The sequence below is a fragment of the Euprymna scolopes genome, chromosome 19 (assembly GCF_053919585.1).
Source record: "Euprymna scolopes isolate OS-2025 chromosome 19, ASM5391958v1, whole genome shotgun sequence".
Classification (NCBI taxonomy): domain Eukaryota; kingdom Metazoa; phylum Mollusca; class Cephalopoda; order Sepiida; family Sepiolidae; genus Euprymna; species Euprymna scolopes.
In genome coordinates, this window is record NC_136500.1 from 80,096,276 (window position 1) to 80,121,972 (window position 25,697).

Below are 25,697 nucleotides of genomic sequence, written 5' to 3' on the forward strand. Positions count from 1 at the left end.
GAACTTGTCGGAAATGACCCCCAATTTTCTGCAAAAGTTAAATATGTAAGATGAAGCCCATTTTCATTTGAATGAATTCATTAACAAACAAAATTACAGATTTTGTGGCTTTGAAAATTCAAAAGCAATTCATCCCATAAGTGCACAGTATGGTGTGCAGTAACAGAGGAGGAGATTATTGAACCTAATTTTTTTTTGAAGATTAAGTCGAAAATGCTGTCACTGTTACTAGAGAGATACTGGACTATGATTACAGACTTCCTGTGCCTACAAATTTAAAATAGGCCTGGATTATGGTTTCAACAAGATGGGGGAAACAGCACATATGGTGAGAGACACCATGGAGCTTCTCAGGCAATGCATTGGCGGCAGCATTGTCTCTCACTATGGCAATGTCAAATGGCCACTATGTTCCTCAGATTTGACTAGCCACAACTTTTTCTTGGAGGGATGTCTTAAAGAAAGAGTCTAACAAACCACAACCCTGCTAGAATTGAAGGAAAGCATCAGGAACACAATAAGGGAGTTAAATTGAGTGGCCTCTTGGCCTTGATAAGTGATGATTCCTTTGTATAAAAAAAAATTGCAATCCAGAGATTCTGCAGTCTGTCATGAATAATGTTTTGGAATGAGCACAAATATGCGAAGCTGAAAATGGGCAGCATTTTAAGACATTATTTTTCGTAAATATAGATTGAAAAAGAAGAGTTTAACACGATTATATATAGTCAGGGAAGCAGGTAACAGGAAGGGAATTCCAAAGTCTAGCTGTTTAAGGAAAGAAACTATTAAAGTAGAAAGCTTTCTGGTATTTAGACCTCAATAGAGAAGGGTGAGATTTTGTTGCTGAGCGGGTTTGTCGGGATATGTACATTGAGAGGACACGGGTGCAACGAGTTCATCAGAGCACATTCCATTAAAATATTTGTAAAACAGGCACAAGGATGCAACATTGCGGTGATGGGACAGGGGTTGGAGCTTAGTTGACAAAGTGAGACTTATTAGATTGAAATTATTATTTTTTTTATTAATTTTTGTTTTTGACCCTATCCAAGAGGTAGAGGCTAGCAGTAAATGCACCAGCCCAGATGTACAACAATAGTCCATGCATAGGCGAATGGTGGCCTTGTAGAGGTATAGGATACTCTCAAATGTGAGCAGTCTTCTAGCTCGATAGAGGGAATCCACCTTCTTTGCAGCAGCCTTCACAGTGTCCTCAATGTATTTGTTCCAGTTCATATTGACTGAATATTAGGCCGAGGAGTTTGAAGGAAGAATTCTCAGGTAGGGTGTTATTTCTCATGGATATCAGTGGTTGGAGAGGTGTCTTGTAATTGTTAAATAATTGTCTTATTTTAATTAATGGTAGAGAGATCTAACATTCGGAGTCTCAGACTGGTGGCAAGTTTTACAATCGGTCAACAGATCTTTTTAGCTGCTAACACTATTCTCATTGCTCCTACAAACTTTTGTTCTGAAGGGATTCTAACCTTGGCCATGATTGAGTATAAATTCTGTATAAACAAAATAATAATCCCATATTGAAAAATAACAATCACCTATTAAAATATACATCTGTCATTGTTTATTGAAAATTACCTGTCTGTTCATTTATAGAAAGCTGCCAAGAATTAACTCCTTGTAATTTTTATTTGGTATGTAGAACACATAAAAATATAAAACCAATTTCACAGGAGAATTTTTCTCCATTTTCAACTGCTATATCCATTATCTTAGATAATTCACATCACCTCCAGAAAAAAAAACACACGTTGTATGACCACCTGGCCTGTAATAGGGATGGCCATGATTAGAACCTAAAATTCTGTAACCTTTTATTATAATTATTATTATTGTAGTTATAATTATTATTATAGTTATTATAATAGTATGCCATGTTTGTTCTGACTGTTATTGTTTGCATTACAGAAACGATGTACTTATATGGTGGCTGGGATGGTAACCAGGATCTTGCTGATTTATGGGCGTATCATGTTCCGTCCCAATCATGGTCTTGTTTGTCAAAAAATACAGAAGAGGAGGTAAATTCTTTTACATTTATGAATTTTGAAATGAGGATTAGTAATTTTGTATTTGGATTATTCAGACTATTCTTCTCAGATGTTATTCTCACGACGTTTCAACCATAATATATTAATCTATAGGGATAAGTAGTAAGAATCTACATCTAAAAACAATAATAGGTTTAAGCTTCCCAAAATTCGTACTAGAATTGTCTGCAAGGACCCAGATAAAGTACTAGGTTTAATTTAGTTCTGGAGATTGAGGTTCAATGAGGCTATGAATTGCAAATTATTTAAGACTTCAACTCTGTCATGACTGATGAAATGAAAGCATGCTACTGCTGTGGATTAAATAGAGGGTTTGAAATTTCAGACGGACTTCTGAGATACACCTAAAGAAGGTTCAAGGTGGCATCTGCGGAAATGTTGTGTGAATAACACTCAATATGAAGACAGTAGTTTGAATAATCCAAATTCTTTATCAATCGAAAATGTGTTTCGAATGTAATTGTTGAATCTGCACGCTTAAAATTTGACCACACCTTAATGGGATTGGCGCATGATACGGGGAGGGGGGGGGATTACTTACTTCCCCAGATTACTCTGCAGCCCCTTTGACTCTCACTTTATAATACTGTTTAATAAGGAAGTGTCAATTACCATTTTTAGTCTTTAGTATGTTTCTAATGAGGATTGAACCCTGATCTCCTGATTCATTAGTGAACACTAACCATTATATGAAACAGATCACTTGTATGTATCTAAAAATGTTATTGACAATTTAAACTTGATAGACTAAAGAAAATGTTATTTAAAATTTTAGCTCGACAAACTAATCTTCAGAAAGAAAAAGATTATTTAAAATGCTCGAGGTGTGTTTTTGTCAAACGTCTAGAAGTTGTAGAATCTCAGTTGTTATAGACACACTGAAAATTATTAAGTTATTGAAGTGTGAGCTTGTATTTTGTGTTTGCTATTAAATTGTTATATTTTACGAGTAATACTTATATTATGCGTATCTACTTGAATGTAATTCTAATTTATTTATTATACTCGTGTGTGTGTCTTATATAATTTGTGTAAGTCAGATGTAAGAGAACTCTCTCCTTATAACTAAGGTAATGGTAGCCTGGCCTTTTTGAGAAGAAATTAATTGGAATTGTATTAATTCCTTAAATTAGCTAGTTTTTTTTTTTTTTTTTTTTTTTTTTTTTTTTTTTTTTATCTTGCATACATGAGCCCCCAGTATTGTATATTGTTGTCCTGCACAAACACTGGATGCAAGTGGATATATACATCTACAACATTTACGCATATATGCACGCAATATATTATACAATATATTAGTAGTATTTCTTTAATATTGTTTATTTATTAGTTATGCATGTTGGATGTGATTATACCAAAAAGGTGCAATTGAACTCCCTGTTGTTTATTTTGGAGTTGAATTTTCCTATCAATAGTGATTTCTTAATTCTGAAGTTGCCTAAATCTCTTTCAGTAGCTACTATTAGTCAATTTCAGAAATATTTGATAGGTTCATAGGTCTAAGTGTTGTTCATCATCTAATTAGGTATAAAGCCAATAAAACATTGGATGCAAGACCAAAATCCGGCAAACCTTCAAACACATTGTAAAGAGAAATTGTTAAAATGTCTACAAAAAACTTGAAACTGGTGTATGAATTGTCCCTAAATTTGAAGAGATAAGATTTTGAGGAAAGCAGTTGCTCACAGGTTAAATGCAGGGTTGTATACTGGTATTTTAGATTTGAGGCCTTTCATTTCAAAATAAAGCCGTGGGGTATGTGAGAGAATAAGGTGTTTGGACTGACACACAATGGGATACAGTTCATTTCAATGATGAGTCCAAGTTTAATAGATTTAGTTCTGATGGCAAAACTTATGTATGCCATAGAACAGGTGAAAGACTGCCTTCTTAAGGAGTCAAGAAAATCGTTAAGTTTGGTGGCGCCGGTGTGATGGGGTGGGAAATGATTTCATCTGTGTAAGATGACCATATCATCCATATGCATGACAATATCAATGCCGAGATTTACAAGACTTTTTCAGCATCATGTTCTACCAAGACGATACAATAAGCTTTATGAATCTCCTATTTTCATGCAGGACAATACACCTTGCCACAAGGTTTCAGAAAATTATGGTTTTGTGTGAAAGAAGGAATCGCCCTAACGCCATGAATCCAATAGAAAATGTTTGGAAGATACTTGGAGAAAAGGTTCAGACCACGCACTCGCACGAGTTATTGAAAAAATGAATCGGGATGGAATTACTGCCGATTTTTGCAAGAAATTAATTAGATCATGTAGTTAACGATGCAGAGAAGTCATTTAAAATAAGTGGTTGCTTACCAAATATAAAATTTTGTTATTTTGCTCACCAGTACGTGTTAATAAGATCGTTCCTTGATTATTGTCCAGTAGTTTATTTTCTTTGTTCCATTTAATCTTTATTTTTAAGAAAACTATTATGTAAGATAGGTTTTATTATTGAATGATTTTCAAATTATTTTCAGTTTTTTGTTTTACTTTTATTTTATTTATTTTTTTTTTTCTTTCTTTCTTTTCTTAGTCTGGTCCCAGTGCTCGTTCATGTCACAAGATTTGCCTGGATTACGAACATAAACAGATTTTCAGTTTAGGACGTTACCTTGACTCTTCCTTACGTTCAGTGGAAAATCTAAAGGTTTAAAAAAATTTTCTTTTCTTAAAAAAAAAAAAAAACCCAATTATTTCAAAGTTAACTTTTGAAAAAAAAAAAAAAAAAAAAAAAAATTTTTATATAACATCCTAACATTTCCTTAAACTAATTTTGTTCTATATTTATACTTTTTGGAACTTGCGTCAGTGTGCATTCACTGCACAGGCCATGATCGGTTGTTCTTTGTCTGAATTTGGTACAGAAATCGAAACTGGCAGAAGTGTAAATAAATCATGAAGTCTCACTCAAAGCAATTTTTCTTCCAAACAAAATCATAACTAATTTAAAACGAGTTACAATATACTGAGGACCAGACTTGCAATCAAGACAAATATATCTTCTAACCAAATGCAAAGAGTCCTTTCATTTAAAACCTCAAAAGCTCATCTCTCTCAGATGAATAGAAACCAAAACTAAACTTCTGTCTTTTTTTGCTGGAATACGCCTACCATTTGAAAAGGGAATTTTTCCAAAATTAATAATGGAATTTGTCGCAGACATAACAAGACATTTTACCAATACAACTGAATAAATATATGCATATATAAAATATATGTATGTACATTGATTTGTAAATCGCCACTTGTTCTCGTCTTCTCTTACCAACAACGACTATATTTCATTACTCGCATTGTGACAGCCTTCTAAATCTCTACTATATACCTATCCCACACAATGCTTCAAGCAAACTACATATCAATCCTATATATATATATATATATATATATATATGCATATGCATATTGGATTACACTGTAAGATAACTTGAGAATTATCAGCTGTTATTCTATGGACATAAAAACTGACTAACCATGCTATCAGGAATGAACAAATTTTTGTAGAATCTCAAATGATTTCATTTTGCCCGGGTGTTTGGAGGTGTGTTGAGCAAAAAAAAAAAAAAAAAGTGGTAGTAGGCAGGCAGGCAGGATCGAACCCGTACGTCATAGGAGAAAAAGAATGTGAAAAAAAAAACAACATGACGCCTTTGCTGTTATGCCCATTGCCAAACCAGAAGTGACCCCTCCCTGTAGAAAAGTGACCAGTTGAGGGTGAAGGAATAAATGTTTTTAGCCAAGGGCCTAGTTTCAAAACGATACCGATCTCATGAAAATCCGTCGCCTCTGTCGAAAGTTTTATACATACATACATTTAAACAGACAGGTGAGATTTATATAATAGAAGATATTATTTTAAAGATGTATTCTAGTATGGTATTTTCTCCTAGTTAAATAGTTTTGATTGCAGACTAACCTCCTCTGCATCGTTCATCTATACACTCCACTAAATATGCACCATTGTGCATGTTTAGTGTTATTTAAAAAGCAGTAAATCTATATAGGGTGTGTATGTACTGTTAAATTTACTTAAAAATTTTGAAGATGTGTTTTAACTTTCTGGTGGTTGTGGTCTTGCAGTAGATGAAAAGCCTAGATTAACAGATTATTAAAACGTGTAAATACTCTTAGTATTTGTCCAATAAAACAACTTTTTTGCATTACCAACAATACTTATTACCTCACTTTCTGTTTACATTGAAGTGTTTCTGGGTTTGTGCTGACTTTGTTTCAGAAAAGCCACCGTCTTCTTCCACTAAAGACTTAACATAAAATCCGTTGCTATCTCACTTAATATGAGAAGTCATCCCTACGGAAAGCATGGGCAATTAATTTTGCATATCAACTTCACTAAAATCTTTTTTAAGCAAGACTGGAACTGAAGATGAATCTGTATATTTATAAACAAAACCTTTTGGCCGAGATAAGAGTTAAATTTGGAAATAGGTTCGGATATAATATGGCAGAGTGAGCCATAAAGTAAATGTGGTATTGTGGTGACTGCAATGATTCGAGGATAATCAAATGGTGTTACTAGATCAGGCTGTCTGAAGATATTGGCTTAATGATATATAATGCTCCAAACATTGATATTATTTTTTTTCCTTTCCTTTTGCAAAACTCTATCATGTTCTGCAAAAATAAAAACAATTTCCTCTACAAAACAACCAAACTAAATATGAATAAATATTTGAAGCTATTAAGAACTTGAAGCACAAAAATTTTACTAAAATCACAGGATTCTTCATTAAATAACCAGAAAAGGGTTGATATACTGTAAAACAAAACAATCAATTTATTTTTTTTATAGAAAAATTATTTTTGATGTTGCAGAACATGATTGAGTTTTATAAAGGAAAAGGAAAAAAAACAATAACAATGTTTAGTTGCATTTTAGGTCAGAAAGCCAGTATCTTCAGACAGTCTGCTCTGGTACCACCAGTAATAATCTACAGGGATAGTTTGCTCTTCTGTCAGTCATGACTGGGTAGAAGTCAAGTAATTTGGAATTTTTTTTTTTTTTTTTTTTTTTTTTTTTTAGTAGCACCCATATTGAGGATTAATTGAAGGGCCCCATTCAAAATTCTGTATTGATTCTCAAGTTCCATATAAATATTCCAAGTTCAAATAAAACGCAAAAGGTTCAAGATTACATCAGCTACAACTTGGAGAAACATGAGAACAGTAGTCTGAATAATTCAAATAATACAAAATATGAATCCTTACTTAAAAAAAAATTTTTTTTTTTTTTTTTTTTTTTATTCCGAAAAATGTAAATCGGTTGACAGTTGTTCACAAAGTCAGCCATTTTAGAATTCTACCTCCATAAGTGAATCACACATTGCCCCCCCCCCCCATCTTTTTTTTTTTCTTAAACCTACTTTTCAAGAGGCTAGACAATTTCTGTTGCGTTTTTTTGTTGCAATATTTTTTATATCATGGAAGAGTATAAAAAAGGAAAATTGGAAGGTTCTACTTAATAAAAACTGGTGATGGGGAACTGACCAATCGAATGGAGTCACACTCTGCTAGCAATCAATCAGAAACAAAATAAAACATACTGGATATTTTAAAATTCCCATACAATTTTTTGTGTCCACATGAAAAGAAATCTTGCTCTTTGTCTACAAGCTTTTATGGTTCAAGATTTATACAGATTAGCTACCTACTGAAACTCTACTGTTCATCTCTGGACTTATACAGATTAGCTACTCATCAGAAACTCTTCTATAATTAAACATGGCTTTCAATTCAAAGTTTTTTAACAAACCAGCACATTAGGATTAGTGTACTCTAACTGACAAAATATGCCTGAGGAACTCCAGCAACATTCATCGATAGGAGCATATCAGACTATTAGCAACTAGCCTAGGTGGCCGGGTAGTTTGGAGGTGTGTTTTGAGCAAAAAAAAAAAAAAAAAAAGTGATAGTAGGCAGGCAGGCTTGAACAAAAAGAAAGTGAAAGAAAATCTAATGTCTTACCTATATTTCATGACACGACTGGAAGTTTGGAACGTTAAAATTAGGCAAAGTCAACCCAACCGATACGATGACTAGCAAAAATGGTTTGCAAAAAATCGACCCCTCCTTGTAGAAAACTGCCCAGTTGAGAGTGAAGGAATTTGTTTTTGGCCAATTTTTCTATATTTGTTGTCCAAGACGTCAAGCTTCAAAATGGTACCGATCTCGTGAAAATCCGTCACCTCTGTTGAAAGTTTTAGGCAGACATACAAACATACATTCGGGCATTTAAACAGGCAGATGAGATTTCTATAGATAAACTAACCACTTTTAAAGAGAAGGTAAAGCCATAGAGAATAGAACTCCCATGACTAAACAGGCATATGCCTTAGTCTGAAAACAAGTCGCTGTCAAACTGATTGCCAAGGACATATCCCCCCATGCACACTGTTTTGTTATTTTTAAATTTTGTATCTCTGCATGCTTTTATTGCTGAAAATACAACTCTATTGATGTCTAAGTATTGGATTTGAATTTTGTCTAGAGTGATTTCTACATGTATGATATTACGTCTGGCAAATGGACCTTAATCACAGAAGACACAGCAGCCATGGGTGGACCAAAGCTGGTATTTGACCACCAAATGGCCATTGATATTGATGACCAGACCATCTATGTGTTTGGTGGACGAGTTCTCACAAGGTAAGAATAATTTTATAATGTGAATCCCTAAAAAAAAAAATGCCGCTCATGGAGTCATTAATAAAATTCACAACCCTTTCTGCTATCCAACCATATTTGTTATGAATTAACTTCAATATATTCCTGTCTTGTCCTCCAAGTTTTAATCATAAATGTCCAACAGTTTGTTTTTTTGCTGTTCAATTATGTGAGGGCACTTTGGTGATTGTCTCCTCAGTAGAAAAATGTATAATCTTAAATGAACTTCACACTCACTGGACATTAACTCTCCTCCCTTTCTTTTAGTTGTTGCTGTTTGTTTTGTTTTTTGTTAGGTTTCTTTAAAACTTAATTTTCCATTGCCGATACTAATGATAAATATCTATTGATTTTAAAACACCATTACTACTGAAACCTATAGATTAGCTTCCCACAAGTGTATTTTTATGTTTTAAAAAATATATGCACATATTACATGAGGTTTTATGGTGGCCTGAAAATTAAAAACAAAAAACCTACTCCATAACTAAATATTTAAAGACAAAAAAAATCAGAATCAGTAATTATGTCAGACTTGGTGAATTTAGCACAGAATCGGAAATTGTATTGAAATCTGGGAAAAATATTGGAATCGCCCCATTATGATCTGTGTGCTTGCAATGTAGTGATGCACATTTAGAGCATAACATTGAGGGCAATAAAGCAAAGACTGTTGGACATTCATGTCTGAAACTTGATGGACAATTTAACACATAGACCGAAGTTTATTTGTACCAAAAATGCTTGGATTGCAAAAAGGATTGTAAATTTTATTAAATAATTCTGTATGCGACATCTTTTAAATCTGACAGTTTTTGTTTTATCACTATTTAATACGGATGCCATTTAATTCTGGTTATTCTGCACATTATATTTCCTTTATATTTGTGCGATAAATTTAATGTGTATATAATTAAGATATTTTAAGAGTTACATTCATCTTGAATGGTGTATTTCATTAGCGCTTCCCAGAAGTTAAGTATTGTCAGGAAAATAATTACCAATTTCAGAAATCAATGCTTATTCGTTGATCTCATGCAGGATCTTATTTTATTGTGCTTTCTCACCTTATGGATTTATTTCACATAATCGAACACAATTCAGAATTCTCCTTATCTTATAAACACAAAAATAAAGAAATATTTGCACGATGTATGTACCCATGACAAAACGAAAATATCATTCCAAAAATCACAAATTATTTTCAAATAAATCAAATTTTGATTTTCTGAGGAGTAACTCTCGCCCACCATTTTTGAAAAAAAAAAAAATTCAAGAAACAAAGGAAGATAACTCAACAATAAAGGTTAGACACAATGTTAGGTATGGTTTTTGTTCCTATATTTTTGATATAAAAGGATATAATTAAAGAAAATCAAAAGGTTCCACTTATAGACACTGGCGATAGGAACTCACCAATTAAATGAAGCCACGCTCTTCTAGCAACCAATCAATGAAACTACTGTGATTTTTTTTTAAATATATTTTTATTCCGTCATGGATACATACATCCCGAAGATTTTTTCTTTATTTTCATTTTTTGATATAGGGGAACTCTGGCCAAGAACCCAGTTGAAATACGAACAAGTGTCATAAAGAGTTTTCTGACAGTTTACCATTTCTAAGAATTGTTTTCTACGAGTATTGTCAAAAATACATCGCTGTCCTCTAACTTCAGCTTCAAAGTTATCATCATCCTATTCAGTTTAACATTCATTTTATATACTGACATATGTTGAACAGCTTTAAGAAATGATTTTCTAAACTAACGTATCTTTGGCCAGGTCTTTATTCCCTTTTTTTCTGCAAATCAATTATTATCAGTTCCTCTCGTGCTTTCTTTTACCTTCCCTTGGAAACTGAATTTTCTGCCTCAGTTGTTCTACATCTATTCACCCAAGAACTCTCATCCATTCTTATGTGGCCATATCATGTAAGTCTCCTGTTCTACGCAAGTCTCCCTATACTGTCCAGATTTAATCTTCTAAGGCCATTATATCTGTCTTTAAGACTCCCATTACACATCCATCGTATAATTCTCATATCATTTCTCTTAATGCAATACATGGCCTCAACCCTCACTGACCAGGTTTTACTTCCTACATCATCACACTCTAAGCACATGCCTGATAGACTCGTCTCTCGATCAGCAGTAGTAATAAATATAAATACACTTTAGAAAGTGCATTCTTAGATAATTCTTCGATATGGTCTCTCTTTAATACACAAAGGATGATTTGCTCCTCTCCAAAAGTCTGCAAAGAGAGGTCAAATAAAAATTAACCATACTTTTGTCTGATAAAGGCTGATCATTGATTGGTGAAAATGAGAGCAAAAACAAAGAATCTGATTGGTCAACTAGTTAACTTAATACCACATATATAAAAACACATAACATCGGTTTCATGCATTAGCTTGATGAATCCTCATGAGGATGAAACATGGAAAATTCTGTGTTGGTTTAAATGCCTTATGTTATATTACTACCTAGCTCTACTCGTGTATTGAAAGTAAATGAAAATTGGTACATGAAATATATCTCTTCATAAAATTTCATGTGGACACGTGAAATTTAATTCAGAATTTCCATGAGGAAATACACCATATGATGTTCTCATTTTAGATTTTGTCTTGATTTTGCAAAAATCTAATATATAAACAGCTATATGTCTGTCTCCATATTTTCAAACTATCTCCTCCGAAACTAAGTCGCAGAGCCTCAAGTGATTGAATTTTTTGCAGGTCGTTCTTTTATGGATCTAAAATTGTTTTTAAGGGGTCAAAAATGGGTCAAAAATGTAAAAAAAAAAAAAAAATCATTAAACATTTTGTACATTCATCTTAGTTTATTTTTAATCGATTTATATGTGTGTCATGTTGGTCCAGTAGGAATATCACACGCTTTGAAAGCTAGTTTCGGTTTCGATTCTGATGGTATCTAAATATTTTTTTTTTACTTTTGAAATCCCGACTTCATCATAATATATGAAATTTGGACAAATTAAAATATCATATTTAAGCTTATTTTACACTCGAGCACCCATCACTCTCCCACTTCGGCTAGTATATATATATATATATATATATATATATATATATATATATATATACACATACACACACACAAACTCTTAGACTGTCTTGGATCAAAATTATGTTTCTTTTGTATCCTCTCCCCTTTGATACACATGCCTGATAGACTTTTATGTTCTGCTGGTTAATAATGGCAGAAATTCCCTGAACTTATTCTATCCATTCATAATTCTTGCAATCACACTTGGACTAGAATGATGATCCAAAATGTAAACAACTAATTGAAACAATGGTGATGGTTTGTAGAATTGAATAAATTACAATCCTACATATGTAATATTGTCTGTGTTCATCCAATCATCCTGAACCAGCTCACGACTATGAGGAGGGAAAATCAAGATAGCTGCCCAGGTGTGGATTATCACTATCATCCTATTTGGTTTAACTCTTGCAATTACACTATTACAATGTAGAATTTTTTAAATTGCCTTTGTAGTGTCTAATCCCTTATAAACCCTTATGCCCAGGCTTTATTGATACTCATGTCTATTTGGTTGTTTTGTTTTATAGCATATCAACCCTTTTCAGGTTATTTAATGCAAAATCCGATCATTTTGATAAAAGTTGAAGTTCTTTATATCTTCGAATATTTATACATTTGGTTTGGTCTAATTGTTTTGTAGAAGAAAATTTTTTGGATTTGCAGAACATGATTGAGTTTTGCAAAGAGAAAGGAAAACAAAATATCTTCAGTCAGTTGGCTATTTGGAAAGCCTTTTGACAGTTTAAACTTGATTAAATTTACATGCGTGCCTTTGTTCCCTATCAAAGAGTGAAGCTCTTATTTACTTCTTGAGGGAAGAATTAGATATAAGGTTATTTTTTTTAACATGGAGAAAATGCAATTCCTTAAAAAAGGGGGGATACACTTGATTTGGGTTATTCAAGTTTAGACATGTGTATAGAAGAGAAAGAAATTAGTTATAAAAAGTGAAATTGGCAAAAAACTGAACACCATGTGACAACATTTAGTAAATGATATTTACCATCACAAAATTTAACTTGTATATAAACTAGAACAGGTGAAATCCATTCACTGAGCAGAACAGTTTTGCATCACTGTTATGTCTCTTTAAGTTTTAAGATAGTTCATTGCACAGGCTGTGATTGCCCTACTTGTGTTGCTAGGCCAAAGTTGTTGCTTGATTTAGTGTGGCAATACAGAAATTTTCTCTTCAAAATAAAACCACAACTTAAGTTTTAAAAGCAGTTTTTTTTAAGCCTTGGAGTGTTCTTAACCTAGGTTTTGTATCGGAATGTATCCGAGTATCAAAAATCGATAATCGAAACAATCCGATTAAAGAAGGAAGTCAGATTTTGACCAAAGTTAACACTTTCATACAACCTAACATCACAAGTGCATTTAAGAGGTTTTATCATGGTACAAGCAAAAAGACCCAGCCTATATAATCAACTGTAGATTCTTTTATCAGACAGAGGCACATTCGAAAAGAATGTTTCTTTTTAGAACACAATTGAGCAATGATACTTGACTTTTTTATGTTTAACTTTAATTCAGGTGACTATGTAAAAATAATTTCATAACGTCAAGAGTTGGTTCTTTAAGATGTGGGCATTGAAAATGAATGTTTCCGTTTAGAGTACAATTAACCATGATACTTGACTTTTGCGTTTTAAACTTTTAATTAAAACCATTATTTACAGATAAATTTATAAAATCAACAGTAGGTTCTCTATAATGCAGTGTAGACTACAATGTATTGTGGACTAAGTCACTGTAGGGAAGCATGTAAAGCTTTCTCTCAGTACACTGTGAGGATGAGGACTAAGTAGAGTAATCAATTTGATTAAACAAAAAAAAATGGGCAATTTCACCAATTTCGATGACAGTAAAAGTATGAGAAGGTGAAATATTTGTTAATCCTCATTCAATCCCAAACAACGTCTGGTTTCTCTGCTAGTCAGAGATTTTTTAATTTCTTCTCTTGGCCAAACATCTCTCACCTGTAGCAAGTTTACTATTTGCATACACTGAAAATGTGCAACCCGCTAAACATGCCATTTGTGTTTACAATAGTGCTGCTAAGCCTTATATCTAGAATCCTTACTTCAATTTTGATTAAAAGCCACTAAAGAGATTTTGGTTCTAGAAAATGTCTAAAGTTTAAAGCATAAGATTAAGGCATCTTTAAAAAGAAATTAAAATTCAGGGAATCTTACTTAGTTGGTATCTTGCTATGGATCAAATTTAATGCAAATCTGAAATATTTGAATTTGCAAATGGAAGGTTGTGCTTATATTATACTTCCCCACCCTAAAATACTAAAAAAAAATCTGAAATGTAGAAAATATTTATTAATCAATACTTACCACCTACTGTTAAAATTTTACAAAAATCAGATGTATCTGAATTTTCATAAAAGGTTTCACCACTTTTTACTCTCTTTACCTTAAATTAAATATAGCCTACATTTGAGCACCTTATGCTAACTTCCGTTCCAAAATTCATCATGATCAATTAATTAGTTTTATTAGTGAATCTTATACATACAAATATATAAACATCGTATAATTAACTTTATATAAATAGAAATAAAAGGTTTTCACTTTATTGCTTGTAAATACTATGGATGCTCAAATGTGCAATAATCACTCGCATTTCCTTACATGAAGGTGTATTATTTGATTGTAAGTAAATGCTGAATGCATATTAGTTATAATTTATTAACTTATTACGTACTAAACTCGCATGTCAAATGTATATTCATGAAAACCGTAAGGATTTTTTTTTTTTTTTTTTTTCTCAATTGTGAGTCTCTGTAAATTTTATTCTGCTTTCAAGTAATTAAACATTGGACATTTTCTGAATCTGTTATTAATATACTCTTTTATTTAAAAATTGAAAGTTTAAACTTTGGTAAATACTGCTTTGCTCTTATGTTAGTTTACAAATATATATATATCGGCCCATTAGAACTGGAGTTATGGCCATTAAAAGTATCAAAAAATGTGTGGGTCACTGGACATTTTGCCCTAAGTCAGTCCTATTCAAATGTATTTAAGCTTGTGACTGAAAATGGTAGGAAATTTGCACAATTTACAGACTAAACCATCTTTAAAAAGCTGTATCTTCAGATCTGTTGAAGATATGAAATTTTGAACATATTATCATAATACTGTGATGGTTCAGTTGGCGTTATTTACGACCATCTCACTTGGTAACTTACTGACTAATTAGCATATTCCAGTTTCATTTTAACAGCTTTAAGTAGAAATATAAGAAAAATAGTAAGTAAGGCTTTATTATCATAGGAAGTATTATTCTGATGGACATTATCGTTTGCCATTTGAAAAATCCAAGATGGAGACCAGGAAATCCAAGATGGCAACCAAGAAATCAAAAATGGCTACCATGACACGATTCAAAGAAATTATTAACAAAATATGGCTTGTAGCATATCAAATTAAAGGAAATTTTGTACAGATCAGAATTGTTTCCAGCACATTAAACTAATTAGCATAATTAAGTTTCATTTTAACAGCTTTAAGTAAAAGCATCATAAAAAATCAGTTAAAAAGAATGGGAGGTAAGGCTTTATCATCATGCGAAATTTTATTCTGATGGACATTATCATTTGCTGTCATTACACCCTGAAAAATCCAAGATGGCAACCACAACACGATTCAAAGAAATTATTAGCAAAATATGGCTTGTAGCATATCAAATGGAAGGAAATTTTGTGCAGATTACAATTATATTTTCAAGTATATTAAACTAAGTAGGATAATTAAATTTCATTTTAACGGCTTCAAGTTACTATGACAATTATCGGATGAGTTTCTACCACTATTTTGTATAATTTTTTATTAAGTCATTGTTGAGACTTCAAGAGACATCGCAACCATTTTTTTCTTGTTCTCATGTAAGGCTCGACCCTACTTGTTTTTTGAACAGAATAAATATTTACAACACCAAAAGTTTATCGAGGTGGTAGAAGAGTAACTTGCCTGTGGTAACAATTATTTTTTGTCTTTGTTTCTTGACCACTTTTTTATACCTCTGTGGATTGTAAAACAACCCCAATAAAAGTTATTCTTTTCCTTAACTGGATAAGTGGTTTGTGTGTTTTAACTCGTTTAAAAGCGTGATCATTATCGGCCATTTTTTTTTTTTTTTTTTTTTTTTGCAAAGAAATTATTTTTTTTTTAAATATTCTTTTCCTTTGCATACTTAACTTACGTTTTCTAAATAAAAATAAAATGAATACTTTGTAAGTTAGTTGACGAACACTTGTTTACAGATTTTTTTTGTGTGCATCTCGACACACAAAAATTCTCATGTTTATATGTGGTTGTCACTATTTCTATTGATTTGTGCATAAGTTTTTATCCAATTTTTTTTCCAAATTTTAGGACAAAAGAAATTAATATATTCACTATTAAATAGCATTTGAACAGTTTCTATCTTTATCTTTGTACTACAAAACGTTAACTTTGAGATATTCTAACTTTTGATTGGAAAGACGTACGTGTTGTGTTCAAATTCCGTAGCAAAGATAATTCTTTTCCCTGATTAGCTAAAACAACTAGAAACATTGTCGATGGGCACGACTTCCACTTCGACTATTTATGTGAACACACCCAGACTGCTTATTTGCAAAAAGTGATCCACCACCAGCGGGCATGTTATGCTGACAGGTTTTGACGTTAATAGTCGGATTTAAATAGCGATCTCTTCAAATATACAAATCACAACAAAAATATTAAAATATCATTTTGAAGTAAATTTTATTGTGAATCCAGTTATATAAGTCTTATTTTGATGGAGGTAGGAGAAATATACTTATTACTGATTTAAAGACTGAGTGTCAAATTTAGTAGCAGTGTGTGCCTTGTCCAGCGCTGAACGTTATGGTGTCTAGTATTGCTATTTTCACTCCAAATAAGGCATGGTGTCACTTTGATGACGGCAACAATACTCCATAAATGGGAAAATAATGGCCTTGTAGAGATACAGGCATAAGTAACTTTCTAGCATGGTAGAGGGAGCCCACCTTCTTTGCAGCAGCCTTGGCAATGCCCTCAATGTATCTGTCCCAACTCTTGTTTCCTGTGAATGTAAAGCCGAGGAGTTTGAACAAAGTACTTTCAGATAATGTATCATTAGCCATGGCTATTAGTGGTTTAAGAAGGTTTCTTGTAGTTTTTTTTTTTTTTCTTTTTTACAAGGAAGTCAACACTTATCAAGGCTCGGAGGCCACTCGAGGATAAGGGTTATTGCGTGTACAGTAATCAATGGGACAATATCATAGTAATCGCTAGTAATGGAGATCTGATTAAGTGTTTTACTTAAGGGGGCAGTTCATCAGGAACTTGTTTATGTTGGACTTGAAGACATCCAAGTTGTAATCAGCTGGGAAGCAAGCAAATGGAAGAGAGTTTCATAGGCGTGCAGTTCTAAGAAAGAAGCTTTGTTCATGGGATCTACATTTTGATTTAGGCACAGATAAAGAGTGGGGAAAATTACTGACAGACGGGTGTTTTTCGTGAAAGATTGGCGGGGGGGGGCAGAGATTGGAGCTCAAACGAGCACTTCCCATGGAAATAACGATAAAACGACAGGCTCACAACGTCCCTTCTCTGGGAGAGAGATTGCAGGGAAGAGAAAAGGGCATCCCCACTAAGCTACGAAGTTTATTTTGTACTCTGTCAAGGCAGGATGAGCTGCTTTTAGCAGCTCCTGCTGAGATATGACAGCAGTACTCCATCCTTGGACGTACTTGTCTTTTATATAGATAGAGAATTGCATTAGCAGTGAGATATCTACTAGAGTGGTAGAAGGATCCCACCATTTTTCCAGTGATCTTGGCAACAGATTTGATGTAAGTGTTCCATTTCAGATCAGGAGTAAAGATCAATCCCAGAAGCTTGTCAAAACATAGAGCCTCCTCAAGACGAGAGCCATCCATTACAGTTGATGCCAGATGGGGATCAGAGCGTTGATGATGTAAAGATAGAAGCTTGGTTTTAGATGCATTAAAAGTAACCAGCCACCTCTTCCCTCATTGTACCATGTGCTCAAAATCAGAGGAGAGAGAAAATCAGAGAACTTTGTCATTTACGGCCTTTGATGTGTTGCTATAGATGGTCGTGTCATCAGCATAGATATCAACAAATGATTTAAGTGTGTTTTCGGAGATCATTGATGTAGATCAGGAAGAGAGTTGGATCCAGGATGGACCCTAGAGGGACACCAGCATTAATACTGTGGGCTTTTGATTTCTGCCCATCAACCACTACTCTTATGAGTCTATTAGAGAGAAATGATTTGATAATTGAGAAAACATTTCCAGTTATACCGTACTAGAAATCTTGTGAAGTAGGCCTTTATGCCATACCTTATCAAGAGCAATTGCCCTAGAAAGGAAGCCATTGTCGAAAGATTCACTAATCCTATGAGAGATAACCATTAGCACATCTGCTGTAGATCTAGCAGAACGGAAACCATATTGCATGTCACTAAGAAGGTTATTTTGATGTAGTTATTAAAGGAAAGGAGCTTAGTCTTTGGCAGCATTGAATGTTACCATCCATTTTTGTCCCTCATTCCACTACAGATTGGAGGTCTTCCTCTAGTGTTTCTGCCATTGCCTTGAATACATGTTCATTCGTTTTCCCCTCATATCTGTTATAGAACGTGGTGTTGTCAGCAAATATACCTATCAGACAATTTTATCAGGGAGGGCATTTATGAATATCAGGAAAAATAAAGGTCCAAGGATCGACCCCTGAGATACACCCGCATTTATATCATATTGTTTTGCCATGTGACCATTGAGGAAATTCTAGATTCTTTTATTTAAGGATTTAATTATGTTAAATATCCGTCCAGTAATACCATAGGATCTGATTTTCATGAGCAAAACCATTGTGCCATACCCTGTCAAAGGCCTTAGATATATCTAGGGCTACTGTCCTAGCCTCGCTGCTTTATTCAGTGCGTGGTATATATGTTCAGAGATTAGTTAGGATATCTGCAGTAGAAGGGCTTGCCTAAACTCATACTGTTGGTCAGACAGAAGTTTAGCAGCTGTGAGGTGGTAGACTAGAGCTTGATTAATTATGAACTCAAATATTTTGGCAAAAAGAGGGAGGGGGCTAATGGGGCGATAATTTAATGGGTCAGTTCTTTCGCCAGAATTCTTGTAAACTGGTACCACAGAAGCAGTTTTCTAGCAGTCAGGAAAGTAAGATTTGTTAAGGCCTTTGTTGCAAAGTTTGGAGAGAACATGAGCAACCTCAGTGGAGTATTTTTTTTTTTTTTTTTTTTTAAATTAAGATCAGGGGTGAGATCAGGTCCACATGCTTTTGAGGTATCTAGGTTGTTTTTTTTTTTTTTTTTTTGTTATATCATGTACTTGAAGGGGTGATTTCAGATCATCTAGTGTGGTTTCTGTCAGCAGAGGAAAATCTGGGAGGGAGTAGTTTGCTAGGTAAACCGACGGGCAATCAGATTAGCCTTCTCGGTTGCAAACAATTTCAAGGTTCTTGGATAGTGGGGGAATTGTTGATTCTTATTTATTACACATAGATTTTCCAGAAATCACAAGTTCCTAATTTGTGTGCTTCAATGTGTTTTCTGCTGGTTTTGATATATTCTCTCTTAGCTGTGGCTATTTCCTTCTTACAATTACTTCTAGCTTCTATATACTTTTGTCTATTTGTACTGGATTTATGCCAGATAAGTCTGTGGTATGCATGCTGCCTTTGAGTAATGGCAGTTGCACAAGTAGAAGTAAACCATTGGGAAGAGTGGGGTTTGCTATAGAAATGTGAGAACATGTGCTTCAATTGCCGCTTTGAACTATTCAGTGGTCTCATTTGCACACTATTCCGCAGGAAGAGAAAAGATATTTTCCCATGGAGCATCTCTGATGTGATCTCTGATGACATCCCAATCAGCCTTATTGTAGTACCTTGTCATATTGAGCAGTAACTCTTCAACTTGGTCGAGAGTTTATGGTGAGCTTTCATTATCACAGCATGATCAGCATACCCGAGAGGGCAATGGACATTTGTTATACAATCTTCATGAACTGTGGTCAGAAATAGGTCCAGAAGTGAGACTTGCTGGTCCTGATGATCTGGGAGATGGGTAGGGAATGTTACTATCTGTGTCAAGGAATGGGATATATATATATATATATATATATATATATATATATATATATATATATAATTTTTCTATTTTCAAAAGAATTTTTTTTTTTTTTTTTTTCAAGCTCCAGTGAAGGAGAGAGAAGTCATGAGCCGACATTCAGTGGTCTCTATTCATACCATGTACCAACTAACACGTGGCGTAAACTACGGGACGATTGCAATGAAATACGATCACGGATTGGTCATTCAATGCTCTTCCATCCAGTAAGTTAATTTCACATACGCACAGTGTCATTTGACACCATTTGTTCTTTCAAAAGTATTTTGTTGAACATGAAAAACATTGGATTTTCCAAGATTACTATTCTCGTCTTGAATGTTATTCTCGTAATATTTCAACCGATGTAACCTTCGACCTTCTGCAAGTTTCATTTCCTCAAACTCAAAATATGTACAGAATTTAAAATTTAAAATTTAGTCCATGAGAGTATATTGCTTCCATTTCATCAGTCATGACCAGCTAGAAGTCCTAAGTAATTCTTAATTATATATTAGTATCACCTATACTGAGGATTGAACCTTTAACCCCCCCCCCAGACTATCACTTAAAGTTGGCTCATGTTAAATACTACTAAAATATCTTTATCATATAATTAAAAATTGCTTTAGACTTCTACCCGATCATGGCTGACAGAATGAGAATAATCTATCTCTGTAGATTAAATATCTGGTTTGAAATTCTGTACAGATTCCAGAGTTTTATAAAGTGCACCTTAACAAGGTTTGAAGTTACATCGGCTGAAACTCATTCAAGATGAAAAGTTGTTTGAATAATTCAACTTGTCAATCCTTATCTTGAAAAAAAAATTCTGAAATATGAAAACTTTTGTATCCATTATTTGATTTTTTTTTTTTTTTTTTTTTTTTTTTTTTTTAAATTCTAAAATTTTTCTTAAAAAAATATATATATATATGTAAATAAAGTAATGAGAAAAAAACATCTTAAATTCGTTTGTATTACTTGTTTTGATTAAACTATTCTTATCTTGAGTATTACTTGTGCAACGTTTCGGTCGGTGTAGCGTCTGACCTTTGTCAGGCATGTTGTTTGCCATCTTGGAAAAGAAAGGTAACTTTTCAAAGAGGAAATTGTGGTTTATAACAGCATTTTGTTTGGTTTTCAAATTTAAAACCTAATAGATGCTTCAAAAGAACCTTTTTTGATATTCACTAAAATTCTGTATAAAAAATAACTATTTAATCACCATTCTATTACATCACGCAGACGTTATTGCATTAACGAGGATTTTACTTAATACTTTTAATGTTAAAAAAATAAACTGATATGAAATGCCCCTCGTTTCTGAGGATGGATAAATCCGAAAAATCTTCAGAAAAAATAATTTAAATCTTATTCATGAACGACATCTATAATATAAATCTTACCTGTCTGTTTAAATGTATGTATGTACAGTGGGGGTCAAAAGTGTTTGCAAATTGTATAAATTGATAAATTTATGCTTCAATATTTTCCAATATAATAACTATGTTACTCACTGTTTGATACGCAAATATATGAAGTAAATTCATAGAAACGGAAACCAAATAATCATATTCTGGGGGGGGGGGATATGGATCTTTAAATGATTTCAGGAAGGAATATGGGCCCAAAGAGTTTGCAAGCACTCATTTATCTGCAATAAATACCATTTTTAAACATGATATAATTCGAAAAATTGTGTCATCATGATTATAGTACCATATATTGATAACATATTACAAGAAAACAGGTTATTACTCAAATAACAATTAACAGAACAATACGAATTTATGAAACTATTTAACCCTTTATTCGCTTTCCCCCATTTTTAATCAAATCAATCGGCCTCCTATCCACAGAGGATGTTAATGTATGCACTTGCTGAGGTGTGATTTCAGAAGATACCTTCTTGATTCTCTCCCAAATGTCTTTTTTACTATGGAATTGATGCCAGTTTTCGTAAACCTTCCTCTTCAGAATCGACCAGAGGTTCTCTATCGGATTCAAATCTGGGCTCTGAGGTGGCCAGTTCATCAGACGTTCACCAGAGATCCTCTTGTCTGAAAGCCAAGCTTTTGTGAGCCGAGAAGCATGGCTTGGGGCATTGTCTTGTTGGATAATTAGATTCTGGTTGAGAGCATCATTTTGTGAATTCAACCAGGGCAATAAATTTGCTTCCAAAAGCTTGCAGTAGTTCACAGAATTCATTTTGACACAGTCAGGGACAAGAAAAAGACCAACAATCTCACTTCCAATAATACCAGCCCAAATCATCACTCCTCCTCCTCCTCCTCCTCCCTGTTGACGTCTGAATCACAAGCGTGGGCTATTACCTTTAAGAAGCCATCCCTTGGCCCAACCATCGGGGGTTGTTCGGGCCTCATCAATCCAGAGATCATTTTGAAAATTGGTTTCCAAATATTTAGTGGCCCATGCTAGTCACTTCTGACAGTTTATATTACTCAAAGGAGGACATTTTGTCTGTGTTCTCTGGTCGGCTATCTGTTTCAAAGTCTGATTTCGGATCTTTTAGAGATGCCAGACACTTCTGCGTGGTCGAAAATAGCTTTGCTTGTGCTGTATGGGTTTGCTAGCAAACTCCTCTTGATTTTTCCAATATCTCGTGGTGAAGTCACCTTTGGTCTGCCACTTTTATGCTTTTTTTCTTCCATCTTTGTCGTCAATGACGAAAGGTTTCACAGTTCGATGATCTCGTTTTGAAATTTCCAATGTAGACTTCTTTGCAACAAGAAATGTAACAATTTCACCTTTCTCCCTATCTGTCAACAGCTTTCCTTTAGCCATTATCAATAAATTAAGATTACCTGCATAAACTTTTGGCTCACCTGAAAAGTGGAAAATGTCGAACTATTATTAAATTCTGGCTTTTATCGTAAAATGTAGTAATGGAATGAACCAGAATGGCAACCAGCAAATGATGGAAGAGTCCAAAATGAAAAATAAAGCAAAATTAAGAAAGAAATTGAGAAAAAATAGATCTGCAAACTCTTTTGACCCCCACTGTATGTTTTGACAGAAGCAACAGATTTTCACAAGATCAGTATCATTTTGAAGCTCGATGTCTCTGACGACAAATATCGAAAAATTGGCCCAAAACATTAATTCCTTCACCTGGGCAGTTTTCTACAAGGAGGAATCGATTTTTTACAAGTCATAGTAACGGTTGGATTGACTTTGCTTAATCTTACCATTCTGAACTTCTGATTGCGTCATGGAGTAGCGGTAAGATGTCAGATTTTCTTTCACTTTCTTTTTCCGTCTTCGCGTCACGGGTTCGAGCCTGCTTTTTTTTTTTTTTCTTCTTTTTTTCTCAACGCACACCTCCAAACACCCGGGCAACGCCGGGCACCCAGGCTAGTTTTACTGAATTATCAGTTTCTTTCTTGATATAAAGATATCAAGGGAGATGAGTCCTTTAATAAGTTATTCTTCATTCCATGTGTCGAACATCCAAGATAAATAGTATGTATCGTATTTATTTAAGTTGATGATCATATCCAGATTCAATGTACATGGTAATCACCAGTTTCTTGTTTCGTGTTTTACTTGTTGGCGATCCTTTTTAATAATTTATTTTTTTTCTTTCTTGAAATATTATATTACACGGACATACCACCAGACCGACTTTCCCAGGTGACCACTGTGCAAAATATAAATATACTGCGTATATGAAATATGAATATGTACACATGTATTTATAAGTTGTATTAATAAACTTCTCACCTGCTTCAGCTTGTGTCTTTCCGTTACTTCTGCATTGTACCGCCTTCTACAATTCCAATTATTTATTTTTTTGTTTCTGCATCTTTTTTTGAGATGAAGATTGATAATTTGTATTATTTCGACTACTATCCTCATCTTCTGTGTTATTCTCACAATTCAACTAATGCAACATTTTTAGTGGAACTCTGGAATCTGAACAAAACCACAGGAGTAGGATGCTCTTGTTCCATCAGCCATGACTACAAGGACCTATAGTGTAAGGGATAAAGTACCAGGTAAAATTCAGTTCTTCTGGGGGTTCAATCCTCAGTGCGAGCGATACTAAGAATATAACTGCGAATTACTTCAATACTTCAACTTGGTCATGGCTGATGGAACAAGAAAATGTTGTTACCTCTATGGATTAAATAAAGGTTTCCTTTTAAATTCCCTGCAGATAGATGAACACTTTAGAGTTCAGAGGTTACATTGGCCAAGACGTGAGAATAATACTGAAGATGAGAATGGTAGCCCAAAAAATAGAAATTTTTTTTCTGTGTCTGAGATTGCTTTTCACTTTAAAAAAAAAAATGTTTTTTTTTTTTGTTTTTTTTGTTTTTTCAGAAAAAAAGATTACTGTATATATTTGCTGGTCAAAGATCCAAAGAATACTTGAATGATTTTTTCACTTATGATGTTGATGCTCATCGAGTTGAGGTGATTACAGATGGTACACGAAAAGATTCTTCGCAAAGTAAGTTTTTCAAAGAAAACAAAAAAAAAAAAGCAATGAAGTGTCTCCATTTTTCTTGGTGGTATTTTTGCTCAGAATCAGCAAGATTAGTTTATTTTTACATTTCTGAATTTTGGAGATGAAGTATGAATATTTGTATTGTTTAGATTAATGGGACAATTGTTCTCAATTTGGGTGTTAGCTGCATAATATTGCATATTTCAGTCGATGTAACCTCCGACCTTCGTTGGGTGTAAAAGTTATGTTTTGGCAAGAAAAACCTCGACCAACATATTGTGGAAATAACACTCAAGGTGAGAACAATTGTCTGATTAATTTAAACAATGCAAACCTAGTTTATTTTTGTTTTTAAAAAAAAAAAAGAAAAAAAAATGAAAGTAAAATGCTTGAAATAATCTATATCTATAAAAGTGAAAATATCCGTGTGTGTGTACATTTGCCTACCAAATAACTCTGTCAATTTTCAGTCTACAGACTCGAGATTTGACATAAGGGGTATTGAGATTTGGGAAAATCTTTTTAATCGGTTTTCAACCAGAAATTTAGCTGTCAAAGATTTGACCTTTGAAAACTCTATCAAACTCCTCCGCCAATTTTGAGTCTAAACACTTGAAATTTTAGATGTAGGTTCCTTGGACATGGATCAATCTTTTTAATTTGATTTGAGCCCAGAACAAATGTTAAGGGGTCAATTGGGGTTAACATAAAAAAAAAATTTTTTAAATTGACCTCTGCGGTATCTACCAAATTACTCGGCCAAATTTTGCTTTAAACATTTGAAATTTTACATAGTGTATTCAGACATAGGGCAAGGTTTTTAATCGGTTTTTGGACAAAAATTTGGCCGCCAAGGGGTCAAAGTTAAAAAAATTTGACCTTGTGGTCCCTAGCAAACTATTCAGCTAATTTTTGGTCTAAACATGTGAAATTTTACACAAAGGGTATTCAGACATGCAGCAAGCTTTTTAATCAGTTTTTGGGCAAAAATTTGGCTGCCAAGAGGTCAAAGTTGAAAGAGTTGACCTTTGCAGACTCTACTAAACTCCTCCGGCAATTTTGGGTCTAAACACTTAAAATTGTAGATGTAGGTTACCTGGACAGGAGTCAAACTTTTTAATATATATATATATATATATATATATATATATATATGCACATAAAGTTATAAACAGTAGATAGGGCCCGAGCAAAGCTGGGCTG

The 25,697-nt window shown here is 33.5% G+C and overlaps 1 protein-coding gene across 1 annotated transcript in view; it reads left to right on the forward strand.

Annotated features, from left to right (window-relative positions):
- LOC145239781 (muskelin-like) overlaps nucleotides 1–25,697 on the forward strand; it is a gene marked incomplete in the record, with an annotated part of 94,653 nt that overhangs the window by 47,356 nt on the left and 21,600 nt on the right. Inside the window, 5 exon segments of the mRNA XM_080103257.1 lie at nucleotides 1,930–2,042; nucleotides 4,619–4,732; nucleotides 8,591–8,748; nucleotides 20,103–20,244; nucleotides 24,368–24,497. Of these exon segments, the coding sequence (XP_079959383.1) occupies nucleotides 1,930–2,042; nucleotides 4,619–4,732; nucleotides 8,591–8,748; nucleotides 20,103–20,244; nucleotides 24,368–24,497 (657 nt within the window).